The 19,699-nt window shown below is 43.2% G+C and overlaps 1 protein-coding gene across 6 annotated transcripts in view; it reads left to right on the forward strand.

Annotated features, from left to right (window-relative positions):
- The first annotated feature begins 203 nt into the window (after positions 1–203).
- LOC137411278 (coiled-coil and C2 domain-containing protein 1A) overlaps positions 204–19,699 on the forward strand; it is an 89,917-nt gene continuing 70,421 nt past the window's right edge. For 2 of the 6 annotated variants that reach the window (XR_010981325.2, XM_068096646.2), the window contains exons 1-5: positions 6,401–6,532; positions 10,209–10,609; positions 12,097–12,246; positions 15,983–16,041; positions 18,531–18,647. Coding sequence is in view for 4 of the 6 variants with exons in the window: in XM_068096646.2 (XP_067952747.2) it covers positions 6,433–6,532; positions 10,209–10,609; positions 12,097–12,246; positions 15,983–16,041; positions 18,531–18,647 (827 nt within the window). In the remaining 2 variants the exon portion in view is untranslated. Of the gene's footprint in view, positions 357–6,389; positions 6,533–10,208; positions 10,610–12,096; positions 12,247–15,982; positions 16,042–18,530; positions 18,648–19,699 lie in introns of those variants that run through there. The other 4 variants (XM_068096659.2, XM_068096651.2, XR_013621721.1 and 1 more) reach the window with 4 other exon arrangements.

Genomic DNA, 19,699 nt, shown 5'->3' on the forward strand with positions numbered 1-19,699 from the left:
ATATTCGTCATGCGGACGGAGCATGGCGAGGAGGGCGTGTCCTATTCGAACCTGCGGGATATTCGTCATGTCGGGCGGGGCATGGCGAGGAGGGCGTGTCCTATTCGAACCTGCGGGATTTTCGTCATACAGGGCGGAGCATGGCGAGGAGGGCGTGTCCTATTCGAAACATGCAGGGATCCCCTTCATCATGGGGGCGCGGTATTACGAGGAGGGCGGGGCATTGGGAGTAGGGCGTGTCCTATTGTAAGGTCTGTGGGATATGGCACGACGACGAACGCAGGGTAGCTACGGGACGACGACCAAGGTGCACTTCTTGGGTCCGACAGGTCAGACGAAAGCCGTTCGTGACAATGGCGAGTATTGTGATAGCCATTGTATCCTCATACGTAATAGTAATACTAATAGTCGTGCACAAAGCAGGTAGGCTAGTTGCGGCCTCCACGTATGCTTCCAGTGTCACGATATTTGTTTGAAGGTGTCACCTTGTATTGAGGTAAAAGGTGACAACAGTTCATACTGGGGTTATCGAAGTTATTTATAACAGGTAATGAGCTTTAGAGGTCTTGCTTCAATTAATTGCGTCCACGGAATAAGTTCCCGTCTTCAGTGACGTCACCACAGGTATAAACATTGAGAAATGCCTTTCAGGAACGACTGGGGATTTGGGGGAGACACCCCTAATACAATGGAGGCGGAGGGTTAAAGCCCTTCCACTTCGTGCATGATGTGGAGATGACAAAGCTTGGAAATCGTAAACAAAACATTCACAGAACATAAACTATCAGTGTACATACAGTAAGTGTAAGTGTATGTAATGTATGTGCAGTGTACATACATTACATACCAGTAATGAATCCATTTAATTATGTTGTTATTTACTATAAATACAAATAAAAATATTTATATTCACTTTAGAGTGGCTGCTGTAAAAATGTTTTATTATCACTTCAAAGCAGAGCGTTCAAGGGTGGATGTGACGATCAAAGGTGCATATGACGTCACACGGTATTTGGCGTAAAGTACTGTAAAATAGAAATGTAGTTATCAGACGGAACATCACATGTTATCTGGAGACGGAACATCACATCTAGTTATCTGGAGACGGAGTTCCCTTAGTATGTATGCAAAGTTTTGGGCTGCTCGGCTTCATGGTTTTGTGGTTATGGAGGACACACACACACACACACACACACACACACACACACACACACACACACACACACACACACACACACTCTGCTCTTTCTCACACAACTTCTTTCTTCCACTTTCATCATTTATCCACGGCATTCTGTCCATTCTTCCACACTCTTGCCTCTTCAGAAACTTCCATAAAATTCCTGTGCTACCACTTCCACTCCAAATCCCTGACTTCCTTGCCAAGCTCCTCATACGTTGCCTTCACCCTCCCTTTGTACTCTACAGCATGTGTTGTCTTTGCTTTCCCACCACTTCATCAACTTCTGCCTACAAGCTCAGCCTAAGTTGCCTCTTCTTCTTCAAGCACACCACAAACACCACTGTGTTGTGCTGTATTGCAACTTGCTCTCCCCCAATCACGTTGCTGGTCCCAATCCTCCACAACCGTTGCTTCATATCAATCAACCAAGATCATTCATGGGCAAACCAAATTAAAAAGTTGGCCACCAGAGCCAGCCACCAACTGGCTCCTCATACGAAGTCCTTCCTTGGCACACCTGAACTCCTATCCACTGTAGTGCCGTGTACGGCCGAGTGGGGCCGCTGTGGGTGGGGCCGAGTGAGGCCTGTGTTGTCGTTGCCTGGAATAAAGATGGTGATTGATGCTCTCTGCGTGTCCGCATCTTTATAACAATGACATTACATCCACCTACAAAGCTTTCACCCGCAGACTGATGGAGTACTGCTCTCCCCTCTGTGCGGGCTCCCCTGCCTCACATATTGCTCAGCTTGATGTTGCAGAAACCAAGGCCTTTAAGATTATCGGAATCTCCCTTGATTAAGCTGAGTCTATGGGTCTATCACTTCGCCATCACTGCCAGGTCGGTGGTCTCTCTGTCTTCTACCATCTCCTTTCTGGTCTTGCACCCACTGCTCTTTCCATGCTTTATCACCCCTCCATCCCCCCAGGTTTCTACAGGACACACATGATCTACCAACAAACATGATCTACCCCCCTTCTGGTGAAATTACCTAAATCCAGAATCACTGCTCAACTCCACTCATTTGTTACCCTGCGCTTGCGAAGCGAAAACAGGGTTAGGTATTCGGTTGCGTACGTGCATGTGGCGTGCGTGTCCACATTTTAAAAATTCATTTTCGCTGCAACTGTTAGTCCGATGGACACGAAATTTTCACCATAGGAGCGCCTCCGCCTGGAGAATATTAGTGAAAATTATGACATCAAAGGTCACGTAGTACAGGCATCATCTTGGAAAAACTTCGCACCTCTATATCTGTGAAATCGCTCCATGGAAAAAAAATTGAGAAAAAGGCTCATTGTCAAGTTCTTCCGATGGATATGATATGTTAACGATGATGTCATCGGTTCCTTCATTCTAACGTCATAATTTGACATGTATAACGCTTTATCCAATCAGTATGAATTTTATTTCTCTGCAACTGTTGGTCTGATGGACACAACATTTTCACCATAGAGCGTCTCCTCCTTTAGAATATTTTAATGATAATTATGACGTCAGAGGTCATGTGGTACAGGCGCCATCTTGCAAAACCGAAAAACGTTGTACCTCTATATCTCCCAAAGCGCCCCATGGGAAAAAATTGAAACATAGCTCATTGTAAAGAACTCCACATGGGGAATTGGTGCTGTTAATGATGACGTCATTGGTGCCTACATTATGGCATCATAATTCGACAGGGACAACACTTAGTCTGATCATTACCTTCGCAAAAGCGGAAGGTTATGTTTTGATCGCTGTGTATTTATTTGTATGTCTGTGTGTGTGTGTGTGTGTGTATGTTATTCGCATAACTCAAAAAGTATTCAACCGAATTGCATGAAATTTGGTGGGATGATTGGTTATTATACGGGACACATTTGATTAGATTTTGGGAGCAATCGGGTCAAAGGTCAAGGTCAAGGTCACGAAAAGGTCAAAATCGTATTTTTACCATAGCGCGGTCAATTTTTTATCCAATTGGCATGCAACTAATGCCAAAATGTTCAGAATTCAATGCCCGATCTTGTTTGTCATAACTCGGTCAATTCTTATCCGATTTGCATGAAATCAGCACCAAACTGTTCACTGTTCTGTTCCCTACACTCCCATGCCAAGTACAGAACAGTAGCTGCGGCGAAGGTATGCGCTCTACCGAGTGCCCGTTCTAGTTTTGAAATGTATTGAGCGTGATCTATGCGACAATTATATTAGAGAATATAATTTTATGATGTCATCGCTCACGTGGTCTGGCAGCCATATTGGATCAAAGAAAAAACCCCTTCAAAAACAGAAGTTGGCTCGCACCAAGTTGACTTCGCAGGGTAAGTATTCCATGTATAGCATCTCGCACCTCTTTTTTTTCTCACCTGTGCAACCAACTTCGTCATCCTCTTCAATCGCATTCTTCCCTCAATGTTTTCCAAAAAGCTGTTCAGCACCATCTCATATCATCCCCAATCCAAAACCATGATCCTTTCTACCTTTGTCAACCCCTTCCACTCCCCAACACCACCCCTTCTCTACACTCACCCCAATCCCTCCTCCCTCCAAATTTCCAGTTTTACTTCCTGGGGGTTTTCTTTTTTTTATCCATCTTGTCCACGCACACATCCTGTCCTGCCCCCCCATTCCTCTACGCATCCATTTTTGTCCACCTCCCTCTGACTTGGCCTTCAGCTCTACTGTTGGTGTTTCCCCCCTCTCTCTGCTGTTCCTTTTGTCCTGTTGCATCCTGATCCACAGTGTACTAGTACTTGCTCTTCCATGAGCCTCCACTGTGTATACCAAAAAAAAATCAAAAATCCTTTTTTGGCTTGTGGTGTGTGTGCCCTCCGGTATGTAATTACGGCCCTCCGGTAGGTAATTATGGCCCTCCGGTATGTAGTTACGGCCCTCCGGTATGTAGTTACGGCCCTCCGGTATGTAATTACGGCCCTCCGGTATGTAGTTACGGCCCTCCGGTATGTAGTTACGGCCCTCCGGTATGTAATTACGGCCCTCCGGTATGTAATTACGGCCCTCCGGTATGTAGTTACGGCCCTCCGGTATGTAGTTACGGCCCTCCGGTATGTAATTACGGCCCTCCGGTATATAGTTACGGCCCTCCGGTATGTAATTACGGCCCTCCGGTATATAGTTACGGCCCTCCGGTATGTAATTACGGCCCTCCGGTATATAGTTACGGCCCTCCGGTATGTAGTTACGACCCTCCGGTATGTAGTTACGGCCCTCCGGTATGTAATTACGGCCCTCCGGTATGTAGTTACGGCCCTCCGGTATGTAGTTACGACCCTCCGGTATGTAGTTACGGCCCTCCGGTATGTAGTTACGGCCCTCCGGTATGTAATTACGGCCCTCCGGTATATAGTTACGGCCCTCCGGTATGTAGTTACGACCCTCCGGTATGTAGTTACGGCCCTCCGGTATGTAATTACGGCCCTCCGGTATGTAGTTACGGCCCTCCGGTATGTAGTTACGGCCCTCCGGTATGTAGTTACGGCCCTCCGGTATGTAGTTACGGCCCTCCGGTATGTAGTTACGGCCCTCCGGTATGTAGCTACGGCCCTCCGGTATGTAGTTACGGCCCTCCGGTATGTAGTTACGGCCCTCCGGTATGTAATTACGGCCCTCCGGTATGTAGTTACGGCCCTCCGGTATGTAGTTACGGCCCTCCGGTATGTAATTACGGCTCTCCGGTATGTAGTTACGGCCCTCCGGTATGTAATTACGGCCCTCCGGTATGTAGTTACGGCCCTCCGGTATGTAGTTACGGCCCTCCGGTATGTAGTTACGGCCCTCCGGTATGTAATTACGGCCCTCCGGTATGTAATTACGGCCCTCCGGTATGTAATTACGGCCCTCCGGTATGTAATTACGGCCCTCCGGTATGTAGTTACGGCCCTCCGGTATGTAGTTACGAACCTCCCGCTTTGAAAGAAGGATCTAGATACGGCTAAATCATTTCTCACTACTAGCTCCGCCAGGTCTTGATCATGTCTACTCTTTACTCCCCATCCATATGATCTATCCATGCTCACTTCTTCACCTAATTCTGCTACTCTCACATTTACGTTCAATTTTCACGATTCACAGCATCAACTCCGGCTCAACTATTCCCATCATCCTCACCAGTGCATCCATGAACTCCTGCTTTCCTCCTCAGTCCCTCCCGTCTGTGGCCCGTACACCGACATGACACATATCAGCTAGGAAGCCACCCTTTACCATAAAAATCAGATGTAATATTGCGCCATGCCTCTTTTGGAGGAAGTGCAAGTTTTGTGACAGATTGTGTTCTGCTGACTCGAGCTTTCAGGTGCCGTTCCAAGATTTCTTATAGAGATGAAATTGTTTTTAAGTTTGTGCTCTGGGCTGGCGAGTGCATTTTTTTTTTTAAGGCTTGTGGTCTTGAACCAATTGTTCACGGACAGAGCAGTATGGGTATTGGGTAAGATGAGTGGTCATGCTGGGCGATTATATGTGCCCTCACCGTTGTGTTGCATCAAAGCCTGCATCATCAAATGTGTTGCCTCATCAAATGTGTTGCATCATCAAATGTGTTGCATCATCAAATGTGTTGCATCATCAAATGTGCTGCCTCATCAAATGTGTTGCATCATCAAATGTGTTGCATCATCAAATGCGTTGCATCATCAAATGCGTTGCATCATCAAATGTGTTGCATCATCAAATGTGTTGCATCATCAAATGTGTTGCATCATGAAATGTATAATTATCTGTCAGTGGCATGAAAAGTATTTGTTTGTTTTAATCCATTAATTATTCACGTAAATATTTTGACTCTTCATTCATATTTTTTAATGTAAAGGCTGCAAAGGCTCGGCTCGTGGAGGAGCTGGAACAGAGAATGGATCAGGACGTAACAGAACAAAAAGAACAGTAGAAAGGGAGGGAAAAACATGCCAACAGTAGGGTTGTTGGATAAAATAGAGAGAGGCTTGGAGAAATAACAGATGTGTGGGATGGAAAAGATGGACACGGAAGCAAACTCTCAGGAAGGAAAAATTACAAACTTGGAAAGAGGTGGGCTTGGGGAGGATCAAAGGGATCATGGTCTTGGAAGGGGAAGATGATCTGAGATGGTAGTTGCATCGTTATCGTACTATATATAATTCAAGAAGTGTGTGTGTGCGTGCGCGCGTGCGCGCATGTGTGCATGTAAGTTGGTGTTAGCTGCAATCTCCACACGTGTGCGCGTTTCAGGAGGTGGAATGGAGCCCTACCAGGTCTCAAAGTATCCACCTCCATGTCTCGACGTGAGTATGTTTTCACCCCTGCCTGTCTGTCTGCGAGCAGGGTATTCCTCAAAAGGTTATGGACGGCATCGGACAAAGCCTTGTGGACAGGTTGGGTGTATGACAAGGATGGATTGATTAGATTTTGGTGAAGATATGAATCTGGATCCGACAACTTTTTAATTTCTAAGTGATTATTCACCATTGAGAGTTATGCCAAAAACGATATATAGCACGATATTTCAAAAACCTGTGGATGAGTTATGACAAAGCTTGGTGGATGAGTTGGTTTGGTGACAAGAACACGCTGATTAGATTTTGGTTCAGGTCTGGATCCAGGTCCGGTCTATCATTGGGATACAAAACAATCTGTTCAGCCTGGCGGAGGTGTGCGCTCTACCGAGTGCCGTTCTAGTTCTTTCTGTAAATGTATATGGCATAACACCGCACCTTATGTGAAGGAGGTATCACAAGTCATAATAAAATACACCCATTCTCTTCATGAAACCATAGACATCATATAAATGGGGGAATTAATTGTTGAAAACTGGTGGTTGTACTCGTGGTGTGCCCAGGAGAGGTGGGGGTAACAAATCATAACTAGAAAGAGCAATCCGAGATGGCAGACCCTCACCAGGACTTGATTTGTGTGGTGTTTGTGTGCTGGTGTGTTTGTGTTTGTGTGCTGGTGTGTAGCTGATGCATTGACGACATAGGTGCATATTCATACTGCAGTCAAACAGATCTTTTCGGTTTTGTTGTATGAATTCACATTCAAAAAGTATTTATTTTGCGTACGTACGTACATCCATACATATTTTATAGATGCACATATTTTACTGTCATAGACATATTTTATAGTACGTACTTTATAGACATACTCACATTCTTAAGTCCATCTTTTATAAGCATACGTGCATTCCAATAGGACACACTTTTATAGATAAACATTACTCGCATTCTAATTGTACATTCATTATAGTGGTGTTTATGTGCTGTTGAAAAAAAAACTCTCGTTGAAAACTCATTGAAAAAAGGATAACATGTAATACTGACTACTACCAGGTGGAGTTTTATGGCCTACATTAGCACATTATGTGTAGATAGATAGACAAACAACCAAGACGCAAATGCAATATCCTCTCCTCTGGTGAGGGTAATAAAATAAGCCATATCATCTGAAACAGTTGCGCGGAGATTCACCAAACTTGGTAGTTGTGATCTCCACATGTCAAGAAGGTGCAAAAAAAGTATCATTTTTGGCCCGTATCTCTGGAGCAGGGTCAAAGGCGAAATACAGAAAAATGCAATCGCAAGCACATTTAAAAACATTTTTAATGAAACTTTCTATGTACAATCAAAATTGGTGATATCCCAACATGAAATAACAACAAGAAGAACTTGAAATATATAACTTTTTTGATTTTTACCCCTGGTCAATGCTCCTGGGGATGGGGAGTTAAGGTCACAGGGCTCAAACGGTGGAAAAAAAATGACTCAAAATTTAATATTGTGTCATTCGTGGTGAAACTTTTTGCCATCTTTCAACTTTGTTTTACGTGGGAAGTGTGTGCATTTGCGATGGCGCGCCATCGACTTCGCTCTCAATTTTATTACTGTTCGTCCAAGTCCTTATTGTTATTGTTAAAAAAAAAACTTAAAAAAAACGAATCCATCTCTTCACAGCAGGATGGTGCATTGTACTGGTGTGGCTTGCAGAGGTTTTTTGGCCTCGCAATGGCTTTTGGCTGTTTTTGGAGAAATTAGCACAAAAAATGATTTGCATAGCAATGCTGTTTGAACCAGTGTGTTCTTGATGTACTTAGAACCAGTTTGTCACAGTTGCAGCAGAAATTTTTATTTTACTATGTCCTTCAAAATGGTTTTCAAGAAGGGGGGAATGGGGTAGAGATGGCAGGGAGGTTGGGGGTGGCAGGGGAGGTTGGTGGAGGCAAATCACTCCAGCTCCTCGTAATGTCCAACTGTTATCGTTGATATGAAACGATGCTTATGATGTAAAATTCTGAACTTAAGGTTGGAATGTTTCCCACTTGTTTTTTTTTTTTAAGAAGAGTTCAACAGGATGTTTTGTAATACAGGGGTAAAAACAGAAATATGGCAGTTTTTAAAAATGAATTCAAAACAAGTTAAGATACATTCAAAGTACACCGCCCCCATGCCAAATAATTAAATATCTTACAGCGCGGCATTGCCGGGGCGCCTACGGCGCCCGGAAATACCGCAGTGCAGCTCATAGAAAATGCATTGGGAGGGAGAGGTATACAATAATTGATTGATTAATTGCATAATTAAAATCAATAAATGATTATCTTAAAATATTTTCTGAATCAATTGGCTAATAGCATAACTAAACCACTAGTGCTTCATCCGGAGATGTATCTTTTAGAAATGTAATTAAATAAATCGTTAATAAAAAATTAAATAATTAATTGATTAATCAATGAATAATTAATCTATTAAATGATTAATCAATAAATCAAAAATATCCTTTATAGCTACATCACTTGGTCACTTTTATGTCCAAATATCACCTTCCAAGCTCAAAAGATGCCTGAGATATTGCCCAGATGAGAAATAAAATAAATAAATAATTAATAATGAAAATAAAGAAATAATAGTCATAAAAAAATGAAATAATTAATCAATTCGCTAATAGAACACATAAACCACCACCATTTCATCAGAATCTGTAACTTTAAAAAAAAATTTTTTTTACTCATAAAAAAAATAACCACCTTTAGAGGCCATTTTTCCCCGCAAAGCGGGGGTTGGCCTTTTTCAGGAACCGTGGTTGTTGTTTTTTTGGTCCCCTTTTTGAAGCAATGTTTTACGGCCGGATGCCCTTCCTGACGCCAACCCTTTTTGCCGCCTTTAACGACAAACAGGGAATTACCAGTGAACTGGTACTCAATTAGCCGACCTCGGAAGGATGACAGGCTGAGTCAACCCCCCTGGCGTTAATTCAGCGATCGACCGGGATTCGAACCCAGGATCCTAGGATCCTAAGCCGGCACCCTAGCCGCTAACCCAACACCAAGTAGACTCATTAATCGAACAATTAAATAATTAATCGATAAATTGATTAATCAAAAATAGCCTTTGCAGCCAAATCACTCGGTCATTGGCATGTCCAAATATCAGCTTCCTTAACTCAAAAGGTGCCTGAGATAATGGCCAGAAGAGAAAGGAAATGTATAAGTACTTAATTAATCGCTAATAATTAAATAACTCATCAATTAATTGATTAATCAAAAAACAAAAAATACTGTTTTTGACAAAGGACTTGCTCACTACTGTGCCGAAATTTCAGCCTCCTAGCTCAAATGATGGCTGAGATATCGCCCGGACAAACAAACAAACAAACAAACAAGAAAACAAGAAAGAAAACAAGAAAACAACCAGAGTGAAAACTGAGTACTCCCTTTCAGCATGCGTCATTGCCGAGCCCCCTTCGGTGCCCAGCAATGACGTTATGCAGCACCTGGAGATGGCATAGGAAAGATGCGGTGTACAACATTACATGGAATAGCTTACAAAGGACGGTTATTGGTTGTATGGACAGTCAACAGATGGGAATGTAGATAGTGTTGAAATTATTTGTTGTGTATTTTTCTCTTTCTCACTCTCTGCATTCTGCCCCCATCCTCACCTCCCCTTTCTCCTGTATCTTTCTTATCTCCCTCTCCCTCTCCCCCCCTTCCTCTGGGATGTGTGGCTTGTGCGATGTTCTGACCCAAAACTTTCCCACTGGTGTGGTGTTGGATAGGAAGGGAACAAGTGCAACAACAAACACTGCAAAAGTACCGGGAATCCACTGCGAGGCAAAAGCACCGGCATCAAGAAGCTGGAGCCATTCAGCCTCAACATAGTTATGCCCACAACCACACTCATTCGAATGAGCACAGGCTTGCTGACAACTACAATCGTCCACGAGCATATGAATACGACCAGATTCATGGACACGGCAATGGACAAAATCATGACAACAACCCTGGACATAATCATACCTCTCATCGTAGGCAAGACTTTGGCCACAATCAAGGTCATAGAGGGAACCATGCGAAATATCATGACCATCACAATCCACATGGAAATGATGAAAGTTACAGGCAAATGGAGCAACGTAGTGCCATGGTGGGTCGGGAACAGATGGATAAGATTCCCAAGGTATGTAAACACATGATACAAAGATGTAAAACTAATTACTGTCTTGATTTTGTTTGTCGGTTTGTGAAATTTGTACTCTGGGGAGCACGATAAAGTCAGAAGAATGAGTAAACTACATATGAGATGTCAGGATGGAGTGGTTTTCTTATACCAATCAAGACAGATAATTTTTATTTGGGGCCTGAATGCTGGATAAGTGAAGTTTTTGTTGCATCTTGTTGAGAAAAAAAACAAGAAGAAAAAGACATAAAATGTCATATCTCCCGTGGATTTAGTAATTTTGCTGTACGGAGTTAAAGGCTGGTAGGCGGCCATCTTTGGTAGGATGACAAACCAAAATTTTCTGCATATGTATACTCATGTATTGTCTTTGTGCCAGGTTTGAAGAAAATCGGTCCATGTATGTCCGAGAAATGGATGGGGACACATTTAAGTAAAGAAAATGGCCACCAGTAGGCCATCTGGGATCAATCGCAAAATAAAGTGAAGTGCACGTATATGCAGTCATGTACTGTGCTTGTGTCAAGCTTGAACAAAATCGGACTATGCATTTTCAATAAATGGTTGGGGACACGTTTAAGTAACAAAATGGTAGCCAGTCAGCCATCTTGGATCTGAACTCGAAAAAAAACTGACATGCACGTGAAAGGCATAATTATTTGTGCCAAGTGTGCCAAGTTTCAACAACATCGGTAAATGCATGTTGTCCGAGAAATGGTTGAGGATGTGTTCAACATCGTTTTTTTTTTTACAACAAAAATGGCTGCCAGTCGGCCATCTTTGATCGCGAAAGAAAACGATGTGCATATGTGTACCATCATGTATTGCCTTTCTGCCAAGTATGAACAAAATCGGTCGATACATCTCCGAGATAGGGTTGTGGATGCACACACGGCCGGACGAGACCAAATCCATAAGCCCCCATTTCGGTCTAAGTCCAACGGGGACTAATAATGTGTTCAAAGTACAGGCCTCTGAAAAGTTTCAAATAATATACAGTACATATTGGATTCAATGGACAAGAAATATATATTTGAGGATAGAGTAATTATCAAACAAATGAATAAGTAAATGTGCATAGCAAGAAAAAAATGTTATTTAGTGATTTTATAAGTGGAATAAAGTGTCCAGTCTGTCTCTCTTTCATGCTGGCTTGACACTGGAAAGGACAGGTTTCTAATTTGACAAACTGCAAAGATTTTTACAATCATGCAATTCCTTTAATTTGTGAACCGTACATGTACATAGGTTGAGCGTTTAAACTGTCTCCCATAAAATAATGACCACAGGGGAGGGATAAACCACTCCTATTCTTCTTCATGGTTTGGTATGACAAAAAAGGTCCTTAGCACTATGGACAATGACACGTGATAGCCAACAAAGTAAACTGGACTTTAGGCCCAGTGTAACACATGTGAATTGTGACAGCATACTATGGACAGAATGTGTTTTTTCACATTTTATTTCTAATCTTCTTGAACTTTCAGGCTTTAAAACCTGATTCATCATGGGAAAACTCAAGCCAAGAGAGGTATACAAGGCATCTTGGCAAACGTCTGCATCATGCACCATTGATATCGAAGCACACACGAGACCAGTACAGCTTACTGGCTGAGACCTTGGCACAGCAGTCTAAGGTGCGACAGCTTTATGATCTGTTTGTTGTGTGCTCATCTCTCGTGTAAGGGGAATAATTGTTATCTGTTGTTATCTGCACCTTCTCAGCTATCCATACCTGTAACATGAAAGAGGAGTTAGTAAAAATAACATTGTAGGATAAAAAAAATTGGAAGGGTGGGGGAGGGGGGGGATCAACTTTTCTTTTGACCACTATGTATGTATGCATTGTCGCATCCGTAGCTGGTTAACACCAGCCTTGGACGGATGAGCCGAACCAGCCTTAACTCCTGAGGCGACCTCCCGATTAAGGGAGTTATTGCGCGCGCAAGATGGAAGAGACACGAAGCATTTAACGATACAAAACACACGAGTTTATTCCGAAACCTAACCGAAACGCGACAACAAAAGGTAACGATAATGATTTGTAACGAAATAAGGTGCTGAATGAAGACAACAAAAATAAAACTGAGGTAAAATTCTACTGTGAGGTACCTCCAATCAGACACAAACCATGCACATGGGGGAAAGTAAGAAAATAAGAATTCGCACTCTGGCATTTAGCTGTCCCCAAAATGGGTCCTGTTGGTGAGGCCGGCAGTGGTGGTAGCTCAAAGCCACCCATGCGGGAAGCTCGGCAAAATGGCCGCGACATCGAACGCCATGTGCCGAAAGCACTCGCTATCGAGTTGGTGGCGAGCACGTAGACAGCCCTCTTTCTTTTCTCCTGGTGTTTGGGGAAGGACAGCGTGGCCTCCATCTTCCCCAAAGAGCCCAACTGTCAAAGTTCCCTCATGATCGCCATAGAAAACCTCTCCACCAAAGGCGCACAAAATTGGCCCAGCTCCTTGTTTGCCAACGACAAAATCGCCTTCCCCCCCCCCCAGAAGAACCAATCGCGAAGCTTCTTGCTGCCACCCATGCTCTCACTCACCGAACCAATCGTGGAGCTGCTCCTTTGTGCTCGCCTCATGCTCTGCCCACGTCATACGGATGCGTCACTTGAGGGTCATGGTCTGCCGGGCCTGTTCTCCTCCTCCACTCCCCCCCCGCCCCCCCCCCCCACAATACCACTGTCGCTCCGCCTCTCATGGGCGGGTCTTTGCTATATGCATCCATGGAGCATGATTAGCTTAGCTGTTTTGCTTGGCCGGCGGTATTGGATAAAAGGTTAGGAATGGCCACAGAGGGTTTCACGCACAAGGGAAATTAACCTTAAACCCTACTCTAATTAGCACAGCATCATCCCCAGTATGATTCACATCAAAACAACCTTAAGCTACATTTTCCCTACTTATGTACATCGAAATGCTCCGACATGTCACACAGTCCATGCTATTTCTACACCATTCTACCTTTCCTACTGTATTCTCTTGTCTACCCCCATACACGTAACAGTATGTATGCATGCATGTATGTATATCCCGCCTCCAACCTGTTTATCCTGGATTTGAATCCTGAGTGACCCATCCATAAACTGCTATCCCGGTGTTTCACAGTCTGGGTGGTTCATCAATGTGTGTGCCTTCCCTCGGATGGACATTAAATTGGCTACTCCATCTGTCGTCATTCGTTGGTGGACGTTATAACCCACGATGTCCTTTGCGAAGAGTATGTGAGCTATCGCCGGCACAGTGGCCAAAAATTCCAATAAAATTCCTGCCCAACCTCTCGTTCCCCTTGTCCCAAGGAATCTGTGCAAAAAAAAAAAGAAAAAAAGAAAAGAAAAAAAAAGTCAACTCCAAATAGGGGTCGCTACACCCCTTAGCTGGGCATGCGGAGTTGTAGTTGTCGTGGTTGTATTAGATGTATGAGTAGTAGTATAAGTACAAGTACTCAAATTAGTATGTATGTTGTGCCTGCCACAATTCTATCCTGTTTCCGTTCCCTTTTTGCAGTGAATAAAATATTGTTATGGTTGCCGGATTCAGACAAGTGTTCCGATACAGTCTGGCATCCTGCTTTGCTCTTCAAACTGTCTGCTTGTGGAATCCAAATCCATTCTTTGATTACTGACTTCCTCCATTCTCATAGCCAAAGTATGGCTCTCAACCGAATCCTTTCTTAGGCTCTCCCTGTCAAGGATGGAGTGTCCCAAGGCAGTGTTCTAGGCCCCACCCTATTCCTAGTCTTCACCAATGATCTCTCTGACTCTCTGGAAAATCTTATTTCTCTCCTTGCTGATGACTATACCCTTTACTGTGACATCCGTCCGACAGATAAGCAGCATCCTCTTCCCACTTCAGACCTAGGCAAAATTCCAAATTGGTCAAACATTTTGAATATTTTTTAATCCAGAGAAATCTCACACTCCCTATCTCTCTCTCCAAAAGGACCGTACCACAAACCCTCCCATCATCTTTATCAACAACTCTCTCGAGGAAGTTCAGTCACTCAAACTCTTGTGTCTCATTCTCAGCCATGGTCTCTCTTTGGCAAGCCACATAAAAAAGTTGGCCTCCAAAGCCAGATGCTGATGGGGCATCCTCCATCATGCAAAGGCCTTCCTTGGCACACCTGAGCTCCTATCCACCTACAGGTTTTTCATCCGCAGCTTGGTGGAGTGCTGCTCTCCCCTCTGGGCTGGCATCTCTGCCTCACATCTAGCTGAGTTTGACGCCATGGACACCAAGGCCTTCAAGATCATTGATGTCTCTTGCGATAAAGCTTAGTGTGTGGCTCATCACTTCGCCATCGTGGACAGGTCGGTGGTCTCTCTGTCTTCTTCCACTTCCTTTATGGTCTTGCACCCTCAGCCCTCTCCATGCTTTGTCTCTCCCCCTTTCCCCAGGTAGCTGCAGGATCTACACGGTCCACCAGCAACCCACTCCAAGTGAAACTTCCAATATCTGAACCACTGTTCACATCCACTCCTTTGTTCCTTTTGTTTTCCTGCATGTGGAACTAACTTCCACATTCTCTTCAACATCATCCTTCCATCCAGGTCTTCAAGAGAGCTGTTCATCACCATCCCATATTACCCCCCCTTCCAAAGCCATGATCTTTTCTACACCCATTAAACCATGTATCCATCTTGTCCACCCCTTGCATTCTCCCATACCCCTCGCCGTTACCTGCAGGCTGCATCTCTTGTTTGTCCTCCTCCGTCTATCCCCCACCCCCTCCTTTTCCTGCTGTTCCTTTTGTTATGTTGCTTTCTGATCCGTTATGTGTTCCATCTCTTCCACGAACCTTGACTATGTATACAAAAAAGAAGACTAAAACACATCTAGCCCACAAGGCCTGAATCTATAGTCATGTCGTAAACTTTTTTTGGTTTATCCATGGTCATGCAGCACCCTGCCTGCTAAAGTGTACATTTTGAGAGGCGTGTTTTATAGAAAAATGTATTTTGGAAAAAAAATCCAAACATTGTAACGAAGCAAAGCACGTATAATTTGGCTCCATTGCCAAAGCACACGGTGAAATATACCGTGTCAAGCTAATACACAAACATGCACCTTGTGAAAATGTATGTTTTTGGTAAAATTGATCTAAAATTGAAATGTGATGGACTGAAGTGTTTTACATAATCCACAAAGCCCTGTTTATCAACACATTGGGGTAAATTTTTCCACTTCATTTCTTTGAAACATTTGCACACAGTATTTGCATTATGATTGTAAAGTATATTTGCGATTTGGCACATTGTTCTTTACATGTATATAATATATATAATATATATATATATATATTTTTACATAATCTTCGGCATTTTGCTCCTATTTGTTGATATTGCTTTGGTCATTTTTACAGCGATGTGAAATGTATGCGAAGCGCTTTGAATATATGGGCAACACGGCAGAGAGCTCCAGGTAAGTTGCTCCAATTCCAGTAGTTTGTTAGGAAATATGCCTGGGATTTCCCACACCCATTGGCAAGCAGTCTGTGTGAAAATAGCTTTTGCTGTACTTGTAACAGGTGATTCTCGAATTGAACACTTAACTCTGGTACACAAGTTATATTGCTGCTAAAATTTCATTCTATTGCCAGATTTATTTGTCGTTCCCAGTGAGTGCGCAGCACGGTGAGTAGCATGAGATTATATTGTGATAATTTGGGACAGGAGACGTGATTAGGTTTCGCATAATGTGATGGACAAATGAAGAGTTAGTTTTGAAACTGTGAGCACGTGGAGAAGACTACAGTTGTCCAAGGGTTGGTGTTAAATTGCCCCTCTTGGAATACTTGACTCTGCAGAATCTCAGCTACACACTCAAAACACTAGCACGGCACTCGGTAGAGGGCATACGTCTGCCAGGCTGTCCAGTTTGTGTTTTTTATCCCACTGATAGGCCGGATCTGGATCTGCTGACCTGAACCAAAATCTATACGGCTTGTTCTTGTCGCCAAACCAACTCGTCCATCTAGTTTTGTCATAACACATCCACAACTTTTTGACATATTGTGCTATACAGGATTTTTCAAAAAGAGTGATGCAACTTTAAACGTTTATTTACAAAGAAACAGAAACCTCAGGAACGTGAACCAAACATTTCTTGAAAGCTTATGACATGGTATTTTCTATCACTGATTGCTATTGCAGTAAGTCACTGATGAAGTTAGTGAGAGGCCAAGGTCTGAAATTGGCATTTACGCAAAATCCTTGTAATTGGCGTTCTTGATGTGTGCCCCTCCACGGTTCAGACAGGCATTGATCCTGACTCCAAAGTTTTGTCCAACTTTCCTGTAGGTATCATGTGGCACTGCCTGGAGGTAGTCTGACTCCTTCTGCTTCAGATCATCTAGTGCAGCAGGGCGGTTGACGTAGACAGAGCCCTTGGCAGCCCCCCAGAACCAGTAGTCCAGAGGGTTCAAGTCTGGGCAATGGGGTGCCCAGTCATGAGCGGTACCCAGGACAACGAGGCGGTTTCTGAAGAGCTGCTGCAGGAAAGTGATGGTGTCACCAGCTGTATGCGGGGGTGCACCATCCTGCATAAACCAGGTCGTGCTGAGCTGGTTTGGGGTGACCTTTTGGGCTAGATCATTATGGAACTTCTGGAGCGCAGCCGGGTAGCACTCACGGTTGATCGTCACCGTACTGCTGTTGTCATTCTTACACCAGTAAGGCCTTTGTATGGCCAGTTTGGAGTATTGTATGAATTCCACATCTGGCATTGAAGGCGCAGAAGCATGTGACCTTAGACCCTTTCAGGTACCTCTCAGTGATCTCCTCAGGTGGTTCTGCCCCCCAGAAAATGTTGTTGTGGTTGTTTATGGCACTGTTCAAGTGGAAATGGGCTTCATCACTGAACCACATCAGGTTGATCCAGTTTGGGTACCACTCCATCCTGTCACTGAGTCAATTGCACATATCAAGTCTCCTTTTCATGTCATATTGACTCCGTTTATGCCTAATCGAGATGATGTATGGGAAAAGCTTCAGTTCCTTAGTGAGGATACGCCAGACTGATGTTGGTTTGATGCCCAGCTCCTGGGAGCACTGGCGGTGGGACTTCTTGGGACTGTCCACTGCAGAATCCCGCACGGTGTCGATGTTGGCTCGGATCTTGGTTACTGATGCTTGCCTGCCACTGTTGCCCTTGCTCTGGTTGTGCACTTGTGCTCAAAATGTTTCACAATATGTTGAATGGCACAATTTGTGGGTCCATCACGTGTTCTGAGGTCGTAATCCCGGCAGAACCTCATACATATGATTGTCTCATACCACAGAGCCACCACTTTTGTTTTCTGCTCCACAGTCAATGGCATAGTTGGGCTACGGAGCGAGAAATCCCAAGGAAGAAATACCACGATAACACCACCAAACCCTGATAAGGAAAACGGTATCGGTCAAAAAACAAAGAAATGGCAGGAGGTCAAAGTTGTATCAATATTTTTGAAACACCCTGTATATTGTTTTTAGCCCCATTTGTCAATGATGAAAAATCATTTTTGAGAATTAAAAAATTATCGTATCTGGATTCGGATCTTCACCAAAATCGAATTTATTCTTCCTTGTTACATCCCCAACCAATCCATCAAGTTTCATCCGAATCTGTCCATAACCTGAATCAATTCTCCCTTGTCATACACCCAACCTGTCCACCAAGTTTTGTCAAAATCCATCCAAACCTTTTCAGGTGTCCTGCACACATACAAACAAACAAACAAACAAATAGACAGGGGTGAAAACATAACCCTCATCCATTGCAGATAAAGGAAATAACATGATTGATCGAAAGAATCAACACGGTAACCTGTATTAATATATGGAGTCTAATTCTACATTATGTATTACAAATGAATGGATTGATTCAAAAGTAAAATATTGCTTTACTTATTAATATATTATTTATTTCAGGTTATCATTGTTAGGAAAGGATTCTCTAAGACTCCTCCATTGGTTGAAGCAAGCCCAAGATCTTGGACAACCAGTTCCAGAACATGGTTTCCTTGATGACACCTTCAACATTATCAAGTGAGTCTTTCAAAAAGAGTCGTACCGAATGGTAGTACAGATACTTCCGCATCGACACACACACACACACACACACACACACACACACACACACACACACACACACACACACACACACACACACACACACACACACACACACACACACACTTTTACTGTGAGCAAACTCACACATGCAAATCTGACAACCCAACAAAAAAGAAAATTTTATAAGTTTAAGAGAAAATAGTCGGAAATAATAGCAAATATGCAAAACCTCCACAGGAAAAGCGCTGCTTGAGAGAAATGGTTCTAAAGGGTAAATGATAAAGGTTCTAAGGTAATTCTAAAGGGAAGGGCAATTCTAAAAGGTTCCTAAATTGGCGGCTGTAGTATATAAATTGTGAGGGAGTCAGGGGACCAGTCCAACCAATGGGTGGAATTTGCACGGATGCACATATGGCTCCTTTTATAGTATGGAATATAGATACATCAGATGTGCAGCATAGATCACCCTGTACCCATTTCTCAAACTTGGCAATAACATGTACTTTTGCGAGAGATTTCCCCCATTTCTCAAACTCGGCAATAACGTACTTTTGCTACAGATTTCACCCATTTCTCAAACTTGGCAATAACATGTATTTTGCTGGAGATTTCACCCATTTCTCAAACTTGGCAATAACATGTACTTTTCAGGCTAGAGATTTCACAGAACGGTGCACATTCAAAAATTAAGGCATAACCAACTAGAACTGCACTCAGTAAAGAGCATACCTCTGCCAGGTGAACAGTTTACGTTTTGTATCCCAGAGTAGATCAGAAAATCACAACACAAAATCACATTTAATCAAAATCATCCGTCTACAACTTTTTGAGATATCCTGCTATATTTATAAGTATATTATATATTATATTTATAAGATACCACTCAGCGCACATATATATATATATATATATATATATATATATATATATATATATATATATATATATATATATTGTTACGGATCTCTACGTCGGCCTTTTTCCCCTTAAGAAGGGGGGATTAATCCCCTTGTTTTTGACTGACC

Source organism: Myxine glutinosa, chromosome 1, assembly GCF_964187855.1.
Source record: "Myxine glutinosa chromosome 1, kmMyxGlut1.1, whole genome shotgun sequence".
NCBI lineage: Eukaryota > Metazoa > Chordata > Myxini > Myxiniformes > Myxinidae > Myxine > Myxine glutinosa.